The sequence below is a fragment of the Marmota marmota genome, unplaced genomic scaffold (assembly GCF_001458135.2).
Source record: "Marmota marmota marmota unplaced genomic scaffold, marMar, whole genome shotgun sequence".
In the NCBI taxonomy this organism is placed as follows: Eukaryota; Metazoa; Chordata; class Mammalia; order Rodentia; family Sciuridae; genus Marmota; species Marmota marmota.
Genome location: NW_025999913.1, coordinates 19237890 through 19265022, shown reverse-complemented (window position 1 = coordinate 19265022; position 27133 = coordinate 19237890). Strand labels below are relative to the sequence as shown.

General features: G+C 49.4%; 1 protein-coding gene across 2 annotated transcripts in view; it reads right to left on the bottom strand.

The window, feature by feature from the left end:
- Nucleotides 1-8456: 8456 nt before the first annotated feature.
- The window catches only part of Scgn (secretagogin, EF-hand calcium binding protein), a 35034-nt gene continuing 16357 nt past the window's right edge, over nt 8457-27133 (bottom strand). For both annotated transcript variants that reach the window (XM_048799708.1, XM_015494206.2), the window contains exons 7-11: nt 19582-19637; nt 15577-15622; nt 15296-15355; nt 13839-13907; nt 8457-8941 (exon numbers count right to left, since the gene is read on the bottom strand). In XM_048799708.1, coding sequence (XP_048655665.1) covers nt 8813-8941; nt 13839-13907; nt 15296-15355; nt 15577-15622; nt 19582-19637 — 360 coding nt within the window. In that variant the 3' untranslated portion in view covers nt 8457-8812. The remainder of the gene's footprint in view (nt 8942-13838; nt 13908-15295; nt 15356-15576; nt 15623-19581; nt 19638-27133) is intronic.

Here is a 27133-nt window from a genome sequence, read left to right as displayed (position 1 = left end):
TAATATTAATTCTGCCTATCCAAGAGCAAGGTAGATCTTTCCATCTTCTAAGGTTTCTTTGATTTCTTTCTTTAGGGTTCTGTAATTTTCATTATATAGATCTTTCACTTCTTTCGTTAAGTTGATTCCCAAGTAGTTTATTTTATTTTATTTTTGGAGGCTATTGTAAATGGAGTAGTTTCCCTCATTTTCCTCTCAGAGGATTTGTCACTTATATACAGAAATGCCTTTGATTTATGGGTGTTGATTTTATATCCTGCTAATTTGCTGAATTCATTTACTATTTCTAGAAGTTTTCTGGTGGAACTTTTAGGGACTTCTAGGTATAGAATCATATAATCAGCAAATAGTGCCAATTTGAGTTCTTCTTTTCCTATGTGTATCCTTTTAATTTCTTTCATCTGTCTAATTGTTCTGACCAGTGTTGAACAGACACTTCTCAGAAGAGGATATACAATCAATCAGCAAATATATGAAAAAATATTCACCATCTCTAGCAATTAGAAATGCAAATCAAAACCACTCTAAGATTTCATCTCACTCCAGTCAGAATGGCAGCTATTATGAAGACAACAATAAGTGTTGGTGAGGATGTGGGGGAAAAGGCCACTCATACATTGCTGGTGGGACTGCAAATTGGTGCAGCCAATATGGAAAGCAGTATGGAGATTCCTTGGGAAACTGGGAATGGAACCACCATTTGACCCAGCTATCCCTCTCCTTGGTCTATACCCAAAGGATTTAAAAAACAGCATACTACAGGGACACAGCCACATCAATGTTTATAGCAGCACAATTCACAATAGCTAAACTGTGGAACCCACCTAAATGCCCTTCAGTAGATAAATGGATAAAAAAATGTAGCATATATACGCAATGGAGTATTACTCAGCAATAAAAGAGAATAAAATCATGGCATTTGCAAGTAAGTGGGTGGAGTTGGAGAAGATAATGCTAAGTGAAGTTAGCCAATCCCAAAAAAAACAAATGCCAAATGTTTTCTTTGATACAAGGAGGCTGATTCATAGTGGGGTAGGGAGAGGGAGCATGGGAGGAATAGAGGAACTCTAGATATGCAGAGGGATGGGAGGGGAAGGGAGGGGACAGGGGGTTGTTAATGATGGTGGAATGTGATGATCATTCTTATCCAAAGTACATGTATGAAGACACGAATTGGTGTGAATCTACTGTGTGTACAACCAAGAGATATGAAAAATTGAGCTCTATATATGTAAAAGAATTGTAATGCATTCCACTGTCATATATTTTAAAAAACTCAAAAAAATAGAAACATGGAAAGAATTTAGCAATAGCCCATTACAGACATACAAATGTACCAAAAAGAAATTCACCTGTACGTATATGCAGAAAATTCCCATCAAAAATAAATAAATAATAAAGGAGTAACAGAAGATCAATAGAGGAGAGGAGAGAGAATGGGGAGGGAGGAGGGAAGGGAAAGGGAGAATGGGATCGGAATCAAATTCCTTGTGTCTCTCATCTTGTGAAAATAAACCCAAATAAGATGTACAATATTAATGCTCTAATTTTAAAAAAAGGGTGGGGTGGATTTGGACCCAGAGACTCACATGCACATGGGGACCCAGGTGAAGGCGAGGACAGAGATGGGTGATGCTTCCACCACCCAGGGATTGCCAAGATCACCAGGAGAGAGACCCCGAACAGATCCCCCCTCCTGGGGACAGATCCCCCTTTCCACCTCGGGAGGAAACGGCTCTGAGGACACCTTAGTCCCAAACTTCTAGCCCCCAGGACCACGAAACAATCCACTTCAGTTGCTTAAACCAACTGGTTTGTGGGTTGTGTTACTTTGATTCTGGGAACCAGAGACTGCTCCACAGCTGGGACGGAGTCCAGCCCTCTGTCTGTCTGGGCTGTTTTCTCTGTAGACCAGCTGTGTCCACGCGACCACTTCCATCTGGACAGTCAGGGATGGGCTCCTGGAAGAGGTGACGCGTGTCCATGTATGGAGAGTGGGAAGAGGGGTCACATAAGCCAAGCTGGAACATAGGACCCCTATAAGGAAGCCCCTGGTTAACACCCATATTCCCCAAGTGGATTTTAAGGCTGCGGGGGATAAAATCCACAGCCACTAGCAAGCCCTTTAAGGTTTCTGTGAACTTGGATGGGCCAGTAACCAAAGGTCAGGCTTCCATAAACGCAAGAGCTGTCCTTGGCTGGCTGGTCAGGGCGCAGTGGATGTGGCAGAGGGAGCAGTGAATAGAACAGATCAAGCAGCCCCTCTCTCCCGGACCACCTGAACCTCTGGGCATGAGCAGCACCTGGGTCTAGAAGACAGAGTACCCAGTGAAGGTAACTTCAGAAAGGAAGTTTTCCTGTTCAAGACAGCAAAAAGGAAAAAGAGATCCAGCAAATATTCAAGGGACTAGTAAAACTGAGCATGATTTTGATTGAATTGACCCATGGGATCATCCAGCCCACTTGATTCCTTAAAAGAGCTCCACAATGACCTTCAGAAGCCCAGAAAACACAGGGGAAAGCAGAGGTGGAGAGACAGAGCCGCCAGCTTCAGGCTCAGCTCACAGGGGCTGGTGCTGAGCCTCCACATCTGTTAAAGGCCATGCTCAACCCTGGAGCGTGCAGACGGGGCCTGCCAGCCTCCTGGTGACAGCGTGGCCATCTAATTGCAGGCTGCCCTCTTTCCCAGCCCTGTCGACTCACCAGATGCTGCCTCTTCCACCTCTGGCTGTGCGTGGAGTTCCAGATGCATAATCCTGACACTGAGAACGCCTCTCAGATCCTGGCTCAGCAGAGCCCTATCATTAGCCACAGGAACACTCGCCTGCACATCAGTACAACTGTCAGGAGGTCATGGAGGCTGACTCAGCGTGACTCAGAGTTATAACAGAGGCACCAGCGTGTGCACCCAGCGAGGGCTTCCACAGAACTGCCCTTCCTCCCGCCCCAGCCACCACACCACCACACCCTCTCCCTCCACGTTTCTGCCATGGGTTCGCAAAACAAAGAGGAGAGAAGAGCCTGGCTTCCGTACGGCCACGTGAAGATGGGCATTAGATTTAGATGGAGGAAGAAAGCAAAGTCGCAAAACAGGGTGTCTTAGCTCACTGGGGCCCCATCACTGAAGGGCCGGCTCTCACTGCAGGCTGCGCCTGAGCCACCTGAGCCGTTTGTACCCAGAGAAGGTGAAGCGGAGGATGCGGGTGCACTGGAGCCCGCTTCCTCTCCATGTGGCACTGGAGCCTGCTTCCTCTCCACACAGGGAGCCTGGATGTGACCTCCATGTGAAGCCAAGTCCTGCTGCTCGCTAGAGTTCTGCCCTGGAGCCACATCCAACCCCAGTGCTTGGGACCCAAAGAACTCTCTTGCTGATTCCAGCCAGGGGAATGCTTTTCTTACTGGGCTCCAGCTTGATCTCCTGCTTCTCCAAGATCCTCTGCTTTCCCCTCTAAATCCTTTTCCCTCTTCTCTGTCTTGTCCACCAACATCCAAGTTCTTAGACTTTCAAAAGACTTGTAGGCCAGGGCATGTAGCTTTCCTAGGGTATGAAATTGGTCATTTGGTGATTAGCAGGAAAGACACTAGAAAATGCAAAGTTGACTTTCTAATTAAAATTTCAAAATTGATAGCTGGCTCCGAAGGTAAACCCATGGCGCTGAGGTGAAAATCGGTAATACTGATCCTTACTCAATATTTGGTGTTTTTGTTCATAGATAGTTTGCACACTGTGACTTACTTAAATATTGCACAAAGGTAGGAGTGCTTTTCTTGATTAATGCTTTTATGTCATGTCCCCTTAGATTTTGCTTCTGGGGCAAGTACTCACTGGCTCCCAGCTGGCAGCCTCTACGTGCTCAACAAAGGATCACACAATTACCACCTGGAGTAAAGGAAAGCAAGATCCAAGCTTGTGTCAAAGCTCCCTGGAACCCTGCTCAGGCCCAGAGGAGAGAAAGTCCCCTGTTCCACCTAAAGTCTCCTAACAGAGCACCCTAGAAAAGAAATGTTCTCTCTGCTTCACAACTGAATGTGTCTCCTGCTTTATCTCCCAGATTTTCTGATTCATAAAAGAGAAATGATTTGAAGCCTCACCACAGCCCTCTCTGTTCACAGCTCAGCTCCTGCTTCGGCACCAGGCTCGGCTGTTTCCCGAAGCTCAAGCCCAGGTACAGTCCAGCTGTCCCTCGGTTCCTGCACTGATGAGGCCCCATGGGGAGGTGGAAAGGTTCACTGCTCTTCTGTGTTTAAGAGCAGGACACACTCGAGAGAGGAAGCGACCAAGAGCAGAACAAGTCCTGCAGTGGCCCCAGAGTGTAAAGCCAAGGCTCAGCCCATGTGAACGTTGGATGCACAGACCCAAGGGACCTCTGGACACTGCAAGGGGGTGCTTGAAGGGTGAGGTGCGGACATGGAGTAGGGTTGAGAGACGGTGCCGAGCCTCATTCCTCTTTCCACCATGACCAGCCCCCCTGCCTGTCCTGTGTAGAGCTTTGTATTTCATAAAAGCATTTTCACACACAGTCGCCCCTTCACTCCTACGACCTCCTCACCAACCACGAAGTAGTACTATAATTGCTATTTCTGTGTATTAGAGGAGGAAACCAAGGTCACGCAGGTTGTGCACGGGAGCAACACGGAGCAGCAGCGTAGGATCGAGGACAGCCGGGTGGTGGTTTCCTTGTTCAGATGTGCTTCTTCTCATGGATTTAGGCTTTTCCTTAGTACAGGTTCTTCCTGACCTGAAATGCGCTGCGGCATCTAGAGTGCTGGGTGCACGTTTTTGTCCAAATGGCCTGCGTCTGCCCTGACACTGTACATGGCCATATTCACAGAACCCATTGAGCATTTTGACTCATAAAAGCAACTTTGAGCTTCAAACTGTCTGTGGTCGCTGGTTACTGGGAAGTCATAGTATCTGCCGTTTCAGTGCGAAAGGAAACGCTTCCCCTCACTCTTCCATCAGAGCAGATGCTTCCATGCGCTAAGGCTGGCACTCTGCTAACGTCCAAGCTGCTGTTTTAATTAATAATGGCATTTAACTGTTCTGCAAACCACCAGAAGTGAGGGAAGGGGGGTGGGGAACGGAGAAATATCATAGCTATCTTTTGTCATTTTGTCAGTAACCTTTTCTTCCTGAAAAGTGTCATCGTCATCATCACTGTGATCATTATTTAGGCGAGTGAAGGGAGGGAAAAAATTGTTTTATAATTCTGACTTACCTGGAACCAAAACCGCAGAGGATTTCTCCAGACATACCCTGACTTCTTCATGTGCTTGAGGACGGCTGATAAAATTCTAGTTCTGACTCCTCCTCCTGGGGAGGAGTCGCCCAATGCCTCCCACAGGGGCTTTCCTGGAAGTCGGTGTTCTTATTTTGCAGATGAGGAAGTGATGTCTGGAGATGAGCTGATGCTTTCCAGCTAAACAGCCAGGGAGTCAGAACTAGGTCCGACTACAGGTGGCCAGCCTCCCGGGGGCTCTTCCCACTGGGCACGGTGTGGAGACGCGCGCTGGCGTAGGAGCAGAGCTGGCCAGCTGCAGTCACTAGTCACAGCCCACAACAGGTTTCTAAATCTTGCTGGAGCTTCCCACCTGTGGAGGGATGGAGTCACACAGAGAACACAAGAGCACAAGAACAGGAATTGAGACGGTATTCATTAAAGGGTGATAGGAATCGGGAGGAAAATGGCAGTGGAGGGTGCGGGAGCAGGCTCTGCTGGGAGGGAGGGTGCAGCTGGCCAGCAATCAAGAGGACAGCAGCCAGCAGTTGTCCTAGAGCACGGGAGGAAACAGAGCCCAGAGACCTGGTGTCCAGGGAAGGTTCAGTCAGGCTGGCCCAGGAGGAGAAGACCCGGGGGGGGGGGCGGGGGGGGAATGGAAGCAGGCTTTTTCCGTCAGATGGAAACTTGGGCCACGTGAAGCTCTTCCTGGAAGTGCCCATGACCCTGAGTGTCCTCAGCCCAACAAAGCATCAGTAAGCTGGCTGCCTGCTGCTGGGAAGACCTGCGTGCGCCCTGAGGAACCCAGACCCAGGTGAGTTGAAGCCGAGCCTCATCGAGCCAGGCCTCTGAGGCTGCTTGTCTCCCCGTCTTGTCTGGGTGCGGCCCAAGGGTCTGTGATTTCTGCGAGAGATCACTGCTCGGGTGGAACGACCCAGCTCTTTCTACCTGAAGATCTTCCCCCACCCTCACTTCGGGTGCTTGGAAGGGCTTTGCTGGACTGGACAGTCTGAGTGCTCCTGGTGGAGTCTCAGCCACGTGCCACCTGTGAGCCTTGGGGGCTGCCCTCCGTGGATCTGGACGGTTATCCCTGAAAGAAAACCTCCCCCCAGCCACCCCTACCTGCATTGCCTGCAGCAAGGAGGGAGAGGGGCCAGCTAGAGGTCAGTGTGGCCATCGCGGAGTGAGACCCTCAAGATCCTCCAGTGCAGCCGAAGTCAGGGAAGTGGGTCTTGTCCGGCCACTGGCCCAGCACTTATTTTGGGCAGCTCCAGAAAGAGCTGTGTTCAGGAGCAGCAGATGGAAACTGGAACTCTCATACGTGGCTGGTGTGAGATGTCACAGCTCCGTGGAAAACGTGTGGCAGTTCCTCCAAATGATCAACAGAATGACTACGGGAACCAGCCGTCCCGCTGCTAGGTACACACACCAGAGCTGCAAAATGTGACCCTGGTACACACGTGCCAGCGTGTCCTGCAGCTTTAGTCACAATAACCGAAAGGTGGAAACAAACCAAATGTTCACCCACGATGAATGGGCAAACAAAACGTGGACCTTCCTCACCGTGGAATATCATCCAGCCATAAAAAGGAATGGAGTTCTGCTGTTGGCTGCCCGGGGAAGAATCACCAGCCCATCATGTGAGGGAGCCAGACACAAAGGGCAGTTGTCTGACGCAGCTGATCTGGAATGTCTCAGAAGGAAAGAAGATTCAAGAGAAGCGGATTAGGAGAGAAGGGGATTAGGGTGTCATTTAATGAGTAGAGATCCTATTGGGGCAGTGAATAAGTTTTAGACATAAATAGTAGTGATGGTTGTACAAGATGGTGAATGTAATTAATGCCACTGAATTTTACACTTAAAAAGTTGATTTTTAGAAGATACATATATTTTAGAATATATATATATATATATATATATATATATATATATAAAACCACAATTAAAAAGTTCAAAAGAATAGAAACAGAAGAATACATTTGTGACAAATAGAGTAGAATTTATCATGCCAAGCATAAAAGGTGTCGCAGTAAATAAATATAAAATAAACTCAACTGCAGTAAGACAATGGATCGTGTTATCAAGACCACAGGGAGGGGACCAGGAAGAGGGATCGCTGCTCTGCAGAGTGACGCGGCTTCCCGGACATGGACATTTTCCTTCTTGTGGGTTTGGCAGCACTGGCCCTGGAATGGACGTCTGTCCTTCCAAGGCTGTGTGTGGGGTCAACCACCCACCAGGGCAACGAGAAGAAGTGGCTGGCATGTCACCTGCCCCATGCTGCTTCCTGGACTCTCAGTTCTCGTGACGTGTGACCCCAGAATGAAGGATGCAGACTCGGGGCAATGTCCTGGGCTGAGGGGGATCCACATCAAGGCCAAACCACTGTGGGGAGCCATGTTTCCTGACAGTGCATGAAACTAGCACGGGAAGAGGGCCTGGGCTCTGGACGGGAACCCACCGTGGTTTTTCTTATTACGCAGCTGCTTGAGTTACCTGGGAAACGTCTCCCCACTAACCTTCATGATCTGCGTGGGGAGGGAGGGGACCTGGGGTCAGAGAACAGGGTTAGGACCAGGGTCCGATGACGGGGATCCCGTGAATGGCAGGGCTCTTAGTGATGAGGGGCTCGTAACGGGCCGTTCTAGCTGTGCCCAGGACGCTGCGTGAAGCCCGAGGTTCCTGGGCAGCCGGGACCAGGCCAGGATGTCGCCATGGGGAGTGAAGTGTTGAGACAGAGGAAAGCAGGGTCCCCTCACAGCCATCTCTCCTCCCCTCTTCCCCCCGGGGACCTCTCACGGGGACAAGTCTGAGCTCCAGAGTGAAGCGGCAGAGTTGCCGGAGGGCCAGAGCATGCACAGGGGCCCACGGGAAGAACCGGGCAGCAGAGAAGGCTCTGTGCTCCAGACTCACCAGGGACGCTGTTGGACGGCATGGGGGTGGGGGGCAGGTGCTTGAGCCACCGGGGAGTCCTTCTCCAGGTTCCTTTGTAGTCCTACTGCCTGGCCGGGCCTGCTCACCCAGCACGTGGGCACAAACCCAGGATGCGCGTCCTGGTCTCAGGAAAGACGATGCTTGGCAGCTTCCGCCTTCAGGCCCGCTCACTGGGGTCAGCAGGCTCCTTCAGGATGCTGCCCCTGACCCACCCCAGGTAAACAGGTGCTTCTGTCCACAACCCATCAGAGGAGCACTTCGAGGGCCGTGGCACAAAAGCAATGACCAGGACACCTTTGTTTTCAATTGCAGATTTACTTCACACAGAAATCTCTACATTGTGGGTGCCACACACTCGGCCGACTCAGCAGAAAGCCACAGGAAGAGAGCGGGAGATGACCGGCCTGAGGCCCAGCCATCCAGACCTGGGAGGGACGAGCAGAGCAGACCAGCAGGCTGGCCCAGGCTCCAGGACAAAGCAACACCAAGCAGCACTGCACGGGGGCTTCTGGAGAGGAAGGAGGGCCTTCCCCACCCTCACCAAGAGCGCCACGCGTAGGGGAGAAGTTTGCCCTGGGTCCCCAGCAGCAAAGCCCAGGGACAACTTCAACAGCAGGAGCACAGAGGGACACGCAGGCAAAGGTGGAGCTGGGTGAAGATCAGGGGCTGATTTTTAGCCCAAGACACAGAGCCAGCTCCGACTTCTGGATCTTTCCATCCTTGTTCACATCACAGTGACGCAAGAGAATCTCCCGGAACTTATCAAGGTCCACCCCGCTGATGCTGGGCTGCAGAGGACAAAAGGAGCAGGTCAACAAGCAAGGTCCACGGGGCAGCTCCACCCACAGTGTCCTCCCTGATCACCCAGCCAGCACCCTCCGTCTGGGAGCTTCGGAGCCCAGAGTGTCCCCTCACCCCAGCTGGCACTGCTAGAGAAAAGTCCTCTCCAGTGGCTTCATTCCTCAGCCTGTCCCTCCAGGCAAAAGAAAATTTAAAAAAAAAAAAAATAGAAAAAAGAAAAAGACTTGTATTTCTAAATGGCTTTCTCATGGGAAGTCTGTCTCATGAGCAATCATAATAAAGAGACTTTGCTGGAAGCAGAGAACTGGCATCACAGAATGCTCCTTCCTGGCCCTAGAGAGTGGAGCCATGTTCTGCTAACTCCCTGTGGGAGGCTTTGTGCCTCTGGTTGAAAGAAGGGCTGTGGAGGATGAAATCCAGTGCTTTACATTTCATGTTGAGCTAGGGACAGAGGTCTTACTCCAAAGGATGCGTGTCCACTAGGGAAAGCCTCAGCTCGAAGGTCTGAGAAGGTCAAGCAATGCTGGAACCCAGAGCTCTTCCCCAGGTGCGTGTTTCTCTTGGCCCTCACAGCAAGGCTGGGAGGGAGACAATCGCACCCCTTTTACAGATTGGGAGACAGAGGCTCAGGGAGAGCAAAGGTCCTGCCCGGCTGGAGGCTGGGCCTCATCCGTCACCCCACGGCCTCTGACCCCAGTTAAGAGCCCATTCCCCCGTGGCACTGTTCTCCTGCAGGACTGCTGTGGGGATGGCCAGGAATCTAAATTAAAAAGTCAGTGTCCAGAGAGAAGGGAGACCCAGCCCAGCAGAAGCCCAGCCAAGCCCTGGGTTTCCGCCGTGGTTTTGTGAAGAAGAGAGAAAAGCTCTGCCTGCAGGATTTGATGTTAGGGGTCCTGGGAAGAGCCCCCCACCTCATCCCTGCCCCCAAGGTTTCCTGGATGAGAGGACCTCTAAAATAAACCTCAGTAGGAGAGATTGGGGGGTTGGACTCTGGGGACTAGGGATCAAGAACTCCTGATCCTTAACCAGACAGCGCATGCAGACACGCCCACTTGCACTTTCCAGCAGGGTGACTGACACCCAAACTGTCCCTGATAGCAGGTTTTTAGTAGGGAGGAGGGGAGAGAACAGCAGAAACCAGGAGCCAGCTGGCAGAGCAGGAGGAACAGACCCACAGCTTGGGGAGGGCTTCAGGGGACATCAGGAGGACAAGGAGCCTGGGAGCAGATCATCTGGCCCACTTTGCTCCTCTGTCAAAGGTGCCCTGTGAGACCCAGATGGGACCCTTGTCAAGAGGGTCTTGGTTGGGGCACGCAAGGGATGCTTCCCTGGGTATCAGTAGGAGGCAGGGATATGACTGTCCCCAGGAGATGGCTCTGAGTCCCCAAACAGCAACCTGCACTCAGGCCCCGTGTGGTGAGCTCCTTTGGGATGTTTGACTTTAGCTCCGTAAGTGACCTTATGACAGCTTTTCTCTGGTCTATGGCACCCTGCCCAGTGTCCTTTGGGCAAATCCTCACCTTTAGAAGACTCATGAGAGTCATTTATGTGATAGCCTGAATCAATTTGCAATGTATTAACCTCGTTAACCTCATTCAAATTATTGTAAGTTTGATTTTTCTAATTGAAGGATATCAGGCTGGAGACATAGCTCAGAGGTAGAGCGCTGGCCCAGAGTGTGCGAGGCCCTGAGTGCGAGCCCCAGCACTGCCAATAAAAAAGAGAATCATAGACTTGTTTCCTGCCAAGATGCTACCTCCCTGAGGCAAGTGGAAGGTACCTCTGTGTGATTGGGTGGTGGGTGAGGACCCAGGGGACCTGTCCTTGGGCCTTTTGAGTTCTGTTTTAAAGCCGGGCATCCCACTGTGAGTCAGAGACTGGAATGTTACTGCTCAGAAGTCCACGGAGCAGTGGAGACCCTTCACCTGAGGCTGTTGGGACCCTGGTCTCAGCAAGTGGGCAACACGAGGCCACAGGGTTCCCGACGTAGGGGCTCTACACACATTAATCCCATGTTCAGAACGGCCCATGAGGCTGTGCCCACCTTCATCCCTACTGTGCAGAGGAGGGGACTAGCTTAGGGTTGTCCCCAGTCATCACACTGAACCAGGATTCGCACCCAGGCAGGCCCACAATCTTCCACAACTTCCTTCATCCGCTCCATGAGGAAGCGGGGATGGATCTGGGATCACTGATTGAAGAAAGGCCATCTGACCCCTTGAATCCTGGGAAGTGGGGGACCATCGGGACCGGCCTCTTCCCCCACAGTAGGTGCACCATAATCAGATCAACGGAATCACTGATGACCCTGTCCTTCAGTGGCCTTCGGACATTTATCAGACCACTTCCCTTTCCTGTGCACTCCAATTCTCTAACATAAGGAGCACTCCTGCCAAACCAAGTGTCTACTGCCCCCCCTAGTCCCCAGGTCCAACCCCCAGGGTCCAATGCTCCCCTAGTCCCCAGGGTCCAACCCCCAGTGATGTCTGGGTCACCTTTGTAAACTAAACATGAAAGGCACATTCGTGCTCAGGGTAGCTCTTAGGGGAGGCACATGTTAGACTCAGGCCTCTAGGTCGGGTGTGGTCCCCTCCTGCCAAACATCCTCCTGCCCACAGCAGGAGGGGACGATGATGTGGAAACACACTGAGTTCGGGGAGCCCCTCTGAGATCACAAACAGCCTCCTCATGAGGAGGGAGCTGAGGGGCTGCCGCTGGCCTGACGGATGCCCAGGAAGCCCAGAGTGGAGATGAGCAGCCCGGCCTGGCCTGGCCAGCACAGGCCCACTCACCCTGCACACCCATCTCAGCCTTTCCCCATGTGCTCTCATGTGGCCAACCGCACCCGTGCGGCTCCCCTGCACCCCGTCCCGGCTTCTGTTCCTATAACTGCAACTGCTCTGCGAGCCACAAGTTTTCCCTTCTCTTTAACTCTCTCTGGGGGGAAAAATGTCTCTTCTGTTTCTGAGTTGACTTTTACTTCCACCTTTACCTTTGGATCTTTGGAAATTATTGCCAGTGAGGACTCAAGGGCAGAATCACTGAAAATTATGAAGATTATCCAGGCTGAAAAGTGGTGACTTTTGAGAGGAAATATAGATATAGATATCTGGCCTTTCTTTTAGAAAGATCAGAAATAGCAAAGGTCAAAAGCTATAACTAAAGCTATAAAAGCTAAGAGCTTCCAGATCAATTTGTGAGATCTGTATAACGGCTAATTTACTGATCTCTCAGTAACGGCTTATTATCCTAGATAACAGTGAAATCGCACAACATTATGCAGGTTTTCCTCTATAATCTTCATGTCAACCTTATGCAGGTGGGATCTATGGTGACTCCCATCTTCTGCATGAGGAAACTGAGGTTTGGAGATGCTAAATGACTTGCCAAGGTCACCTTGGGGGTCACGGCCTGGGACCCAGAACACTCAGCCTAGAAGCTGAATCCCCAGCCTAGAGTCTCTCGACTACTCAACTCGTTTCTTCCTTTATTTCCAATATTTTTCTATAATATGCAGAGAGTTTTACAGTCTCTGGAGCTCTCGAGAAATCCCCTCCTGAGTGTTAACTGTTCTCAAGCTCATAAATGTGCTCCAGAGATTCCAGCTGCTTTGTTCAAATGAGCCGATCGTTTTGGGAAGTCTGACTGTCACCCAGGGACTGTGACAGGTGTTTACATCATTCCTCGTCATCGTGAAAACTCGGGAATCAGATACTATTGCGCCTATTGTGTAAGATGAAGAGTCCGTTTTGGAGAGGGCACCCTCCAAGTCAGGCTCACAGGCCACGCATCCCATCAAAAGCAAATGAAAGCCCCAGCCTGGCCCTTCCTGGTGCATGCATCTTTAATGTCCCACCAGTGAGGACTTGGTTTCTGTCACATCATCTCTTAAACAGATAATGAGAAGAACGGGGTTTTCCTCTAGCAACCAAAGCAAAGGGAAATACCACACAAGGGCCCATCGGTAGCTCTGGTGGTGCAAGAGCCCTCAGTGTCACCACCAGGGAAAACAGGTCAAGGGGGAAAGAAGAGGACAGGAACCAGCCAGGCAGGACTGACAAGAGTCAGGCCTCACAGAAGGAGCCCAGTCATCCCGACTAACAGAAGAAAGAACTGCCTGGGCCCACTGAGTCCCAGGGAGTGAACTTCCTGGAGACTTGTGCAAAAATTGATTATCTGAACACTTTTCTGTTTCAAGGCTCCATAGTTTAAATAAGATTTGCAAAGAACTCTGGGGCTTCAAAAGTGATTGATAATTGTTATTCTAATTTGTAGCTATCTGAACCAACAAGGATACATTGTATACCAAACAAACCTCAAAAAAAGGGCCTTGGGTTCAGAAATGCTGAATCCATTGTCTGCACAGTCCCTTGGAAAAGAAGGAGTTGGAAATTACCTGCTTATGCAGATTATGCAGCCAATCAACCCTCTGGGACTCAAAAAAAAAAAAATGCTTGATAATTGCTAGGTATGAAAGAAAGCCCTTGGTGAAAAAAAAAAAATTTACAATCCCAAATATGAGATTTGTTATATGAAATTAAATTTTGTTTCTATTTTAGTTATTCTAATAACCAAGTCTGGGGAGTTAGAAGTGATCTTCTGCAATTAAAAAATAAAATAGTAAAATATACAGTAATACTGAGTTATTTTGGTAAAGCAAAAAGATGTTTCTATAATAACTTCATGTGAGTTGAATTTAATCTTAAGAAAGTGAGGAGGTCTCTTGAGTTTCACAGACTCTTAAAGATTCTCAAATAGACTACATCTCTAGAGTTTTCTCTCTGGCATTAGCCTTCTGTCTCACCCCCACAGTGAAAGACGGAATCAATCAAAACAGCAACCCCGTCCCTGACAGGATCCGCCCCCACAGCCTTGGGACATCACCTGGACCAGCTCCATCATGTCTTTGACAAAACCATCCACCTCGGGGCCTTCCAGGGCTCCAGTTTTACTCTGAAAGATAAAAAGATCCAATCACCCAGCAGCATTTTCTTAAGTTAAAAGGTTCAAGAATAAAGTGGGTGAGGAGACCAAGTGGGTGTTCCTCTGCAGCCATAAACTGATGTAGAAATGGCCTGATCCAATGTATGTCCTTCCTGTGGAACGTGATGTCCCCGTGCACTGGAGGAATTCCCTACAGACAGCTCCCTGTCACCACGTGAGAAGCAGCAGGTCTGGGTCCCTGGGCTCCTGGAAACAGCATCCGTGTGAAATTCACTGGCTGCTTCTCTCCCAAACTCCGATCTTCCACTCAGACTGCCGCAACTGCACACCCTATTGGCCCTTTGAAGGATAGGTTGACATTTTAAAATTTCATTTTATGACTGAGCAGTGGCTTGGTCATTAGGGAAACACAGAGAGTAAATCAGGGGAGCCTATACGCAGTGAACACATTATAATTGTCAGTTGATCTATAGATAAGACTATTTTTTTCCTACCCTTTTTATAACTCATATAAACATGGATGTCTACGAAACACAAAACATTAAGATATCTGTTCTCTAACATCCCAGCGATAGCAAAGTGTCCATTCTTTTCACATTTCCTTAATCCTGAGCTTCTGATATACGATTTTGGAAATTCCATGTCTTAGTGTATTTTCCAAGCACTATAAACATGGCGACTGCATTAGGTAGGAAGTACATTGTCTTTATCCTCTACCTTTACAGAGAACAGAACACGGCTCCTGGAGGCCGATGAGGTGAGAAACCCGCCCCAGATCACCGTCCGCTAAGCCCTAAGGTGACTGGGACCCTGGCAGCCTTGGCCTTGACCCTGAAGCTCTTCCTCTCAGAAAAGAACACAGACATCCAGCCGGGTTGGTTCCGGGGGATGCTGCCTGTGCCTTCCCGGTTTGCTGTTTGCCTTCTTCCTTCTCTGTCATCCTGCTTGTCCTCAAGAAGGCCATCTCCTAACTGCACCTGGCGCTTTAGACTGCTTTTCTGTCCCGGAAATATGACCACACAGTTGGTCCTGGAGACAGAAACTGCTCTTATGGCCAAGTAGGTGCAGCCTTGCCTCCATTTCCTCGGGTTGGACATGGGGAGGTTTGTTGGTATGTTTTTATGAGCATATGATTATAAATGGACTTTTAGTCACACATAAAGGAGAAACTTTCTTAATTTTGATAGAAGGAAAAAAAAAGGCATTGTGGTTTCATCCCCCTCCAACTGTAAACATGCTCTGGCCCATTTATACGTAGCTCTTGGACATCCCTAGAGGAGCAGCAGGTACCCCTGGCCGCAGAACACGCGTGCCGGATTGCCACTGGCCACATGAGTTCAGGAATGTGGGTAGGATGTGCCCACACGGAGGCCATCGCAGCGCAGGGAGACACTTACGACGTCATAGTGGGCGAAGATTTTCTCAAAGTCCCTCTTCCTCTCCTCCGTGGAGCAGGCCTGGGGTGGAGAGAGCATCCAGTCAGTCCAGCCTGGTCCTCCTGGTCCTGGGCACCTCTACAAACCTCCAATAGTGACCCTCAAGGTCACTGATTCCACTCTGAGCCTCGCCGGCGTCTAAGTAAGCTAAAAGAAGGACCATCGCCTGCCTCCCCTCCTCTCTCCCTCCCCAAGGCGCGGAGGAACAAGGGCACAACTCATCTAGGGAAAGGCATACTCACGTCCATTTTAAATTGCAGAAGGAAGTTTTCCTGGAGAGCCAGGATTCTAAGGGGGAAAAATAAAATAAAATCCACATGAAGCTCCATCAGCTCTCACTCTTTCCACACCTCTGACATGAGGAACGACTCCGCGGCTTCCCGGGAAGCCAGCAGAACAGCGCGGTGCTGGGCCTTCAGGAATCCCGCCTCACGGGAACAGGCAAAGGGATGGACAGAGAGACCCATGGACGTCAGTACTGCCCTGGAGAGACTGTGGTGGGAAGGGCTGAGTGTGGGCTCATGAAAATCCTCTCTCCATAAAAGCAAAGAGAAAACTGGAAAGAAATAATTACATTTTCAAAACTCTGGAAAAGAACCAAATTCGTGTAGCAATCCAGGAAATGCTTATTCTAGAAAACACACACACAGAGGTTGATCTTGGTAAGATGGATGAATGGTGTGCACATAGCCCTCAGGAAACACTGGAAAACACACGGAAATGAGAGACGCCCGTCAGAAACATGAATCCACATGGAGAAACGACAAACTGACCGCCGCAGAGGTAACTACAGACACAAGTCAAAAAGCAGAAATGTGATTTTTGTGTGTAACTTTCTTTTTCTATCTCTTTTAAAAGACAGTTTCATAACGTCATAAGTAAAAATCTGAGAGCTTCATAAAGCAATAATTAAAAATCTATGAGCCAGGCACAGTAGTGCATGCTTCTAGTCCCAGCTACTCAGGAGGCCGAAGCAGGAGGATCCCTTGAGGCCAGGAGTTTGAGGCAAGAGAGCAAGACTCTGTCTCAAAAAAACAAAACCTGTTGATAGGCACGTGATGTACATGATGTTTAGTGATGTAATTTGAATAACACAAAACAGTAGGGAGGGATCTGAAGAATAGATTTGAACTATATAGGAGCAAAGTTTCAGTAAAATCTTGAAATTAACTTAGTATTAATCCAAATTATGTTGTTCTAAATTTAGAGGTTAATTGTAATCTTATTCCCTGAGAGGAGGAATAACTCAAAAAATAACTTAAAAATGTATATGGTAAAAGAAATAATAAAGGAATTAAAATAGTATACTAGAAAATATCTATTCAACTTAAAGGAGACACACACGGAGGAGTAATAGAAAAACAAAAACATAACAGAGAAAACAAATAAAAAAAGGCAAATATAAATACTATCTTATCAGGAATCAGATTAAATGTATGTGGATAAAATATTCCATTAAAAGCAGACATTAGCAGAAAGAAGGGGAAAAGTCAAGCTATTTGTATTTGCAGATGACTCAATCTTATATGTAAAAAATCCAAAGTACAAAACAAGAAACTATCAAAGCTAATAAATAGCATAACAAGGGTGCAGGACACAAGATCTCCCCGTAAAATTCAAGGCACCTCTGTTCACTAGCATTGGGCAAAACCCATGGAACTAACGCCATTCCATCCAGACAGCAGCAGAAAGAACAAAACACTTGAACGTTCACTTAACAACAGAGACGCAGCCTCGAGACTGAAAAGAACAGAATATTTTGGAAAGAAATTAAAGAACACCCAAACAAAAGGCAAGAGAGCTCATGTTCCTCAATCAGAACACAGTACTGTTAAGATGACAGTGCTCCTCAAATTGAGATTCCAACAAAATCACAAAATCATCAGAATCTGACCTTATTATTATTTTTTTTTTTTTTGCAGAAATTGACAATCTGATCCTAAAATTCATCAGAACATGCAGAGGACCCAGAATAAGCAAAATCAACTTGAAAATAAGAACAAAATTGGAGGATCCCACTTTAGATCCTTGCTCCAAATCTATAGGAATTGAGATGGTGTGGAACTGGTGTTTCCATTGGGCAGTTTATCATAAAATTATAGAATTACCATATGAACCAAAATTCCACTCACAGGAATAAAATGAAGAAAATTAAGACGTGTATTCACACAAAAGCTTGTACAGAAACACTGGTGGTTAGTGACACTCCTAATATCTAAAAAGAGGAAACACCCCAAATCATGGAGTAATGGATGGGAACATGGAGTGTGTACATACTGGAATATTAGTAGACCCTAAAAAGAAATGTAGATGGGATCATGCTACAAGTCAGAAGAGCCTTGGAAACGCTATGCCAAATGCCAGAAGGAGACCTGAAAGCCGTGCCCCGTGTGACTCCATCTGTCCTAAATGCCCAGGAGAGGCAAGCATTGCTGAAGGAGTGACGAGGCTTAGACTCTCCTTTTGGGCTGGGTTGTCGCTCAGTGGTACAGCGGTTGCCTCACATGCATGAAGCCCTGGGTTCGGTCCTTAGCACCACATAAAAAAATTAATACATAAAAAATAAAATTAATTGATTAACTCCCCTTTCACCATGACTGCCATGTGTTGAAGGAATCTCTTGGACCTTGGCACTTTCCTCACAGGACTGACTGTTTCCCGGCTGCCTGACCTCTTCTGGACAGGGGCCAGGCTTATGTTGGCCAAGAGAATCAGTGGGAAGCGGGGGCAGAGTCAGGACTGCGGGCTGTGACCCCTGCTGCCCCAGGCCTTTGGGAGAAACGCTCTGATCCTCTGCATCCAGTGGCCAAATCAGGATGAGGGCCTGGGCAGTGGCAGGGAGGACACTCAGGCTGCCCCACAGCCCTGAGAGGCACAGAGAGAAGTCCATCCAGGTGCTGCAGCCGTGTCAGGGTCCTTAGAGGGGAGATTCTTCCAGGTGTGTTCCTCTTCCCAGATGTCCCTCAAAACAGGGCACAAGCAGCTACCAGGGAGAGACAGCTGCCCCAGGTGACATGTGCTAAGAGACAGAACTCTGCCCTGCTTGTGACATCCTCACAATATCTCCTCGTCTCTGAAAACCTGCCTACAGTCCCTGGAATCCTCCCTCCCAGCTGGCCAGAAGCTGCCCACTGCTGTGGCCATCCAGCCCGACCCTGGAACGCTGGTGTCATGGCTCCTGCCCGTAGGGTCGTGGTTACTCTGTGTATCTTGGATCTATGACTGTGACTCTAGCCATCTGCTCAGGGACCTACTGCACATTGTTTGGGCTCAGCTGGCCTTGACAGAACAAGCGGCTGTGCTTTAACCGGGTTGTCCCCCACGTACAACTCCCGCAGGAGTGGACCCCCAACATCTGCGTTAGTGGTATTAGGAGGGTGGAAGCAATCCAACTCTGGTGTTTAGAGGTGAGGGTCTTTGGGAAGTGACTGGATTAGCTCAATTGAATGGCGCTCCCTTGATGGAATCCTGGTGGCACTATAAGAAGGAAAGAGTCCGCACAGATGTGGAGATCCACACACACGCCCACCACAATGTCACACGGTCAGGGGGACCCTGCCAGAGCCGGTAATATGCTGTTTGGACCCTCAGCCTCCAAAACTGTGAGCTAAATAATCACTTTTCTTTACTTGAGGCAGCCTACCTCAAGTATTTCAACATAGCAATGAAAAGCAGCCTGATACACAATGTGGCACCGACACATGTCATGTTCCCAGGCTCACAGCCAGCACTTTTGTAATCCGGTCACTTCTGCTCTTATCCTGTCCTCTTTCATGTCTACCCTTCAGGCACCGGATGTCCCACTGAGGACTCTCCAGCACTTGGGAACAGAGCACATAACTTGTCTGGCTCAGTTGTCGGCCGTGTCCTAGGCCAACTGTTCAACATTCCCAAAGCCAGGGAATGGATTCAAGATGATTTTTTTTTCTTTTTTTTTGGTCACAGCCCCAATGTGGGGCCATAAATGTCTGACCTTTGAGGACAGGATCTGCTCATGACCCGTCCATTCACAAAATTTCATGAAAATGTTACTCATTGTACATTTTTAGGGAAAGCGTTTTCATTATCTTCACAGAGGGATCTGTCACCCCCAAAGATTCAGAAACAGGGGTTTGTTTGTTAAGAAGCACATCATCTTCTGCCCTCCAGGTGACCGTTGACCCCCCATTTTGAAAGCATGTACATGTTGTCCTCAGACCCCTAGGAAGGTGTCTCTGAATCCGTGTCCTCACTTCCACACTACTCACCTTGCCAAGTCATTAAGATCCAACCGACCATCTTTATTTTTGTCAAAGATCTTCATCTGAAATGCAGAAGGAAAAACGGTTGCAAGAAATACTTGTAACAGTTCATTCTGAAAGTCATCAAGTGCTTTTCTATTTCGCCCTTCTAATTACATATTTGCCTCTTTGGCGGGGAATCCCTCTGCCTGGGGGGAAATTCATCTTTGTTACAGACTGAGTTGTATCTCAGGTCTGTGTGGGATGGCTCAGAGCACTAGCCCCTGAGTGGGTTAACCTGTGTGGCATAACACACCCAGGTTCTCTGACTTCAGTGGCACAGGGGGGAGGGCTGGCAGGGGCTCCACGTCTGCATTCTGGGACCTGCAGGGGCTCTACCTCTGCACTCTGGGACCTGCAGGAGCTACTCTCTGGCAACACTCCCAGTTACCAAGGCAGAGAGACACAGAGAATGGCAAATCACTTGCTCATTAAGATTTCATTATCTGGAGCAGGTCTGCGGCCACACCTAACCTCATAGGGGCTGAGTGGTGTAGTCCTACCTGTGCTCAGGAGGAAAACTGCAGTTATTTGGTGGACAGCAGCAAGAACCACCAGTTTCCAACAGACAAAGTGGTATTGTGCCTGATGGTTACAGCCTGAAACCTGGCTTCTTGGTTTGAGTCAGGGTTTTCTGAAATTATTTCACAGCAGCCACACAGCACACTGCTATGTTTGGATACAAGGTGTCCCCCAAAGCTCATGTGAGACAACACAAGAATATTCAGAGGCAAAATGATCAGGGAGGTATGACCTAATCAGTGGGTTGAGCCACTGATTATTAATTGGGCAGTAATTGTAGGCAGAGAGGGTGTGGTGGAGGAAGTAGGTACTGGGGTGTCCCTTGGGGGTTTGGACTTGTCCCTGGTGAACAGAGCTCTCTCTGCTTCCTGGCTGCCGTGTCCTGAGAGCTCTCCTCCTCCATGCCCTCTGCCATGATGCTCTGCCTCACTGGGCCCAGAGCTGTGGGGTCAGCCAGCCACAGAACCTCCGAAACCAGGAGTCAAAGCAAACTTTTCCTCCTCTGCGTTGTCCTCATCATGCTTTCTGGTCACGGTGATGAAAAGCTGACTAACAGATCGATCAGCACCTCAGCCCAGGGGCTCCCGTCAGAGAGCACCCTGTGGTGTGAGGAAATCCCACCTTCCCAGAAGACAGAAGGAACCAGTGCTGAGCCTCTCTCTGCTCAGAGAGACTCCACGGAGCCCATCTGCAGCATTAGAGCAGACACGCTGTAGACTCGAGCCCTAGCGTTGGCACTTTCTGCGCTGACCACAGGTGGGAAGGCTGGTCAGTCGGACAGGACAGAGGAGACACGTGTGGCAGGTGCAAGTCGAAATGTGAGTGAATTTTCTGACTTCACAACATTTTAAAGCCACAGAAAGTCTCCAAACACAACAGTACGAGGAGGGGGCACAGGGAAAAAGAGACAGCGAGGTCATCTGCAAACACATCCAACAGAATTTTTCATTAAAAAATCCTCCCGCTCCAAGTCCAGTGCGTTTTTGGTATTTGATTGGAAAGCCCAGGCTCCCAAAACTTGGGCACCAAAATGTACTTTATAGAATCTACTAAAGGCCCAGGGATATCTTTATACATCTGTACATAGAACATGTCCAGGGGTGTCTCTTGAACACCATGCCCAGTAAAGTCCAGCAGTGACACCCTTTGCCAGAGTGAACACTGTCATTGTCACTATGAGAGGCTCCATCTGAACAGAGAGATGGATCAGCGGAAGCTTTCAGCCAGTGCTCACTCGTAAGGACGAGGGCCCCACTCCTCAGGGAGCTAACCTAGATGGGGAAAGCCCCTTCACTTAAAATCGGACTGAGGAAGAGCGGACACCAAGTTCATGTCAATGAGGTTCAACATCAGAGAGCAGGCCGCGTGATCCACTTAAGAACAGGAGTTCTTTTGAAAACCACCTTCTGAACTTCTCACCCTGTGCGCACATGGGGGTGAATGGTACACGTACCCGGGGTCTGTCCTTCCCGTTTCCAAGGCCCTGACCTTGTGAGTTGAAGCATGTGATAAAGGGAGCCTGGGGCCAGCCCACCACAGGGGGACAACCAGACCCAGGGGGAATGTCAGGACTCTGCACTATTTGGGAGAATTTTGAATTTGGCCTCTTTGTTTGGAACATAATAAGAGCTCTTAAGTTTTAGAGCTGTGATAATAGTGACCATTTGAGTTCTGATACGTTATATGTCATTTCATTTCATGGTCACAACATCCTTCCAAGGTAAGAAATATCTGCCTGGCACAAATAGAAAAACCAAAGTTGAGAAAGGTTAAATTTGCTAAGAAATTGGCAAGATGCAAGTCTAAGCTCATCCATGGTTGGGAAGTGTCCCCTTGAGGGCCATGCGCTAAAGTCCTGGTCTCCAGCCTGTGATAATGTTGGCAGGGGTGGGGGGACTTTCAAGAGGTAGAGCCCAGTGGAAGGTCTTAGGTGACTGGGCGACTGCCAAAGGGACTCAGGACACCAGTCTCTTCCTTTCTCTCTTGGCTTCCTGGTTGCCACGAGGTGGGTGGCCCGTTGTACCACGTGCCCTTGCCATGATGTACTGCCACCACAGGCCCAAACACAAGGCCAAGCCACCAAGGGCCGAAGCCTCTGAAACCACAAGCCAGAGCAGGCCTTTCCTCCTTATAAGGTGACTGCCCCAGGGGTTTTGTCACAGTGACGGAAAGGTAACACAATGTGTCTGTCACCAGAGCTCTTTCAGTTAAACCAGGGAGTCTGAATGTCTCATTATGAGTTTGCTTTGTTCCATGTTCGGTTATGAAATAAAACATCTGACGCCATAGATTAATACAGAGATGTGGCGTTGGCTTTCTAAATGCCTCTCTGTCCTGGGGAAAAGGCGATGGGTGCTGCCTCCTGCTCAGTGGCCTGAGTTTTCCTAGAGAGACTGAAACTTCAGTCCTTAACAGAATTTTTTTTTTCCTAACCTTAAAAAGAGATCAACATCTTTATCTGGTAATTACCATATTACTGTGTCAAAGAGCACTTAGAGCCCCTTCTTCTGTTATCTGTCTACAATCATTTACTGAATCGCAGTGGAGCCCTCTCCTCCCCCAAAAATCCTAACTAAGCTTCTCCAGAAATCTTCACCATGATCGATTTTAAGACTCTGAGCAAAAGAGTCTCGACAAGGGTTCAGCGTAGGTGAACCCCCTATGTTCCTGATGCTCTGTTTTACTTGGCCAGCCGTCTGGGGAAAGTCGGCAGTTCAGGTGCTGGACGCCCCTTTGCTTGTTTTTCACAAACATGTATCCAGCCTAGTAGTTTGTAGAAGTGTTTGCAAATGCCAAATGTGATAAAAACGACAAATCCTTTAACAAGGCCTCTGGCCTTGAGCTGGGCTTCACAGAGACGTCTACATTTTCAAGATAAGTTACCAATTGGGCTCCATGGTAACAGCTGGCAGGGGGAGGGAAGAAAGGGGAAGCAGCTCTCCCCTTCTCAGGTGTGGTCCTTGAAGAGTTAACTTGCCCACAACAGTGAAAGAAAAAGCTGCTTTTAGGTGAACTTCTGAGCCCCTCCCCTTAAACTCTGAAACTCCCTGAACTCGGGGTTCAGGGGATTGATTGATTACAGCAAAAGCTGTGCCCTCTGAGCCTGGCTGCAGCCAAATAAAACGGTTTCCGGCTGTCTTTGGTGCCCTGCCTCATCTGTCCCTACAGCAGAATAACAGTTTAACGATACGCCGGGTACTGCAAGAGATCCCCAGAAATTGCCACAGTGGCACACACCCTTGGGAGCGGAGAGCAGAGACAAAATGCAGGTCTGAAATGCAGGGTGACCAACAACTCTGGCGTTATCCCTGTGACCTCCGAGAGCAGGGGGTGGAGCGAGCACCTGGCCCTGGGGAGGACGGAGGTGGAAGAGGGGGCTTCCAGCAGGCTGGGAGGAGGGGGAGGAAGGGAGGACGGTGCAGGTGGACACAGTGCAGAGCTCAGCTGGAGGTGCAGGCAGAGGGCAGCCCGCAGAGTCCGACTGGGAAGAGGGTGGGGGAACGACGGCCAGGCACAGAGGGCTCTGAGGGCCAATAAGAGGAGTTTGCAGTCTAGCAGGTTCCTAAGCACATCGGTGGCATCTGCCATTCACTCATTTCTTCATTCAACAAATACGCATTCACCGGTGCTTTCATTCATTGGACCCACACTTTGAGCATCTACTGTGAGCCGGGCACTGTTCAGCTCAGGGAGCAAAGATTCCTGCTCTCACGGAGAGGATTTTCTGGAGAGGGGAAAAGGGTCAGCACCAGGCAAATCGGTGATGAAACTCCATATGAAAGTCCACATCACTATTCTACCTATGTTAAATTGAGTAGTCTGTGGAGCAGCAGCTGGGGGGGGGGGGTCAGCTTGGAGCCGGTGGTAATAGAAAGCTCCTTTGAGGGAAAGAGCAAGCCACGTGCATACCTGGAGCTAGGAATATCCTGGTGGAGATACGGGGAGTGCAAAGGGCCAGTGGCAGTTGGCGGCACCCTTGGTGGAGACTTCAGGAGACAGAGCCTGGTGGGAAGGGGTCGGGCACTGGGGCATGCTTTCGCAGACGTACCTTGTCCTCAGACCCTGGCCTGCTCTCTCTCTCTCTCTCTTCCTCCTTGGCTGCCATGAGGTGAGCAGCCTCTTCTGCCACATGCTCCCCACCCTGGTTCCGCCCAAAGCAAAGGAACCAGATGACCTTGGACTGAAACCTCTGAAACTGTGAGCCAAAATAGGTCTTTCCTCTTTTAAGTTGATTTTTCTCAGGTATTTTGTCATAACAACCAAAAATTAAGTCCCTAGCCTCAGGTATTTTGTTGTAGTTACAGAAAATGGCTGATTAGAAAAGGAACTCATACAGTAGCCAGTAAGATGGGCCGATTAGATGTGGAGTAAGAGAAAAAGAGGCATCAAGGATGATTTTGAGAGTTGTGCCTTGACCAACTTGAAAGATCATATTCTCCCTAACTAAGATGAAGAAAAACAGCCCGTGGTTTGTGAGGAAGGTCGTATTTTCAATTTTGAAGATGATACATTTCCAGCTGCATCCAAGAAATTCAGAGGAGTGGTCTGAGTCAGAGAGAGAGATTGAGGTCATTAACTTTAGCGAGTCTTTAAAACTACAGACTAATCGAGATCACCAGTAGAGAGAAGGTGGACCCAGAAAAGTAAACCACCTCAGGACTGAGCCCAGGCCCATCCCAGGTTGGCATGGATCGGAGAGGGGACACCTAGAACTAAGGAAGGAAGAAAGAGACAGCGGCTCACCCAGGCCTGACCGACAAGAGCCACAGCTGCCGGGGATGGGCCCAGCTCCACCTCATGCAGTTCTCTTTGTCTGCCAAAGTGCTGGATTTCAATGTGTTGCCTTACACTATTTCATGCTCTAATCTGGGACGTGAGTATCTCTCCCAGAGGTACTTGCTTATGTTTAATAAAAGTAGACATTATTTAATAATATCCTGTCCAGACGGCTAATCTCTCTCCTGCCTGGTGTAGGCAGCACCTCTCGGTGCAGTGTCAGGGATTTTGCTAATAGGCCCACCCTGGGCCAGCACCTTTCCTCGCCCGGGCCCTTTCCCCATGATGGGCCACCACACGTGGACGGAGAGCAATGGAGTCGGCTGTCTCTGGACTGAGACCTCTTCTAAGTTGTTCTTGTGGGGTATTCTGGTCACAGCAAAGCCTGCTGGCTCACATAGGACAATACCCAGACACATACGTCACTATCACACTCAACTCCTCCATTCATCCGTACATCTCATTGATTCCACTTAGTGACAGATCCGGTTCTCAGCTCTTGCCCACCACGACCTGGCGGTCCTCTTGCCAGGGTCTCACCCGGATGGCAGCGCCTCCCGGGGCTCTTCTTGATTCCACCCTTGCCCGTGTCAAACTCGTCAACACGGCAGCCCCTGCTGAATCCTCTAGCGGCTCCCCTTTGATTCAGTCTAAACCCAGATCTCCGTGATGGCCTAGAAATCCAGGCTCGTCTGGTCCCTGTTCAGACCCCTTCTCACTCTGCGGCAGCCACATGGGTTCTCCCTGTTGGCAAGACCCAGACACACTCTTGCCCAGGGGCTGCTCTCGCTGCACCCCAGTCCTTCCAGGCATCTCACCTTCCCAGGGGGCCACCCTGATGCCCACAGGAAGCTGCCCCTTCTCCCCACCCACCGCCGCCCAGGGCACTCTGCAGCCCTGGCCTGGCTCCACTTTTCCATCACCCTCCACCCGCTCCTGCAATGGATGCATTATTGATTGCATTGACTGAGTCCTGCAGCCTCCCCTCTGCCTCTGGTGTCACCTCTGAATCACCAGGGACTAGAATAGTGCCTGGGGCTTAATGAGAATTTAACAAATATTCACAGAATGAACTGGATGAGTGACTATGTTATGAAGACCGCAAGCACCCATGGTGCTGGGGGCACAGAAGAGCAGCCCTGGATTCGCCAGGGGAGAAGGTCCTGTGAGGCTCTCAGGCAAAACGGCATGCAACTGCATCTCAGAGGACTAACAAGAGCCAGATGAAGAAAAGTCGGGAAAAGACGAGCCAGGCTCGACTAAGCAGTCAGAAAGTAGTGGAGTGGGAGACGCCCTCCGAGCCCCTGGGCTTCATGGGAGAAAAATACCAGGAACTTATGCTGGAGATTCAAAATGCAAATATATATTCATTATGTCCTTCATGTTTTATAAGTTAATAAAATTGAGATAACAGCCAGCGCCGACATTCTGTCATTAAGTCAATGTTTAAAACATGCTCAGCTAGAGAGACCCTCCTTGTTCCGTCCCCAGCAGTTTCAGCCTAATTGCCCTTTTGCGTGTTCTTTATTCCATTACAAGGTTTCCCTGGTGCTTAGTCAAAAGGGACCTGGAGCCAGCTCTGCAGCAGGGAGGAAGCTTCCTGAGCTGGGATTGTCCGCTCCCCCATAAGTGCTGGGCACATATTTACACAGGGTTTTGGATGTCGTTTTGTGAGCTGTTTAAACAAACCAACAGAGCAGGTCCGCCAGTCGGTCTCCTCAGTGAGATCCTGCCCTGGGGTGTCATTCTCTCCTGGGCATCATCTTTTTTCCTGTCCAAGCCAATCACAACTTATCATGGTCCCGGAGACTCGCTTGACTGGGGTCAGCATTCAGAGCCGCCAGGGTCCAGAGCGAGAGGTAGGGACGGGTCCAGAAAGGCAAATCGGGACAGCTTCCAGTTCAGCTGGTGCCCTTGGCTGAGTAACTGAGTTTCCTGGGTTATCGTACCTTAAACCAACTTCCAGTGGTTGCAAACGCCAACTGAGGGTCTGCATAGATCAAGCTGGGGGCATGTTTAACAGAACCAGAGGCTCTTCCCACTACCCACCCGGTATGCGACCCCCACTACCCGCCCGGCTCAGCAAGGTGGGTCTGCTCCAGAACTCCTAAGGTAATGAGTGGAACCACCCACAAGCACATGATTCAGCCTCCATCAGCAAATGACTTGCTTTCTAAGGAAGAAACCTGCAGATCTGATGAAAGGCAGCTCACACGGGGGG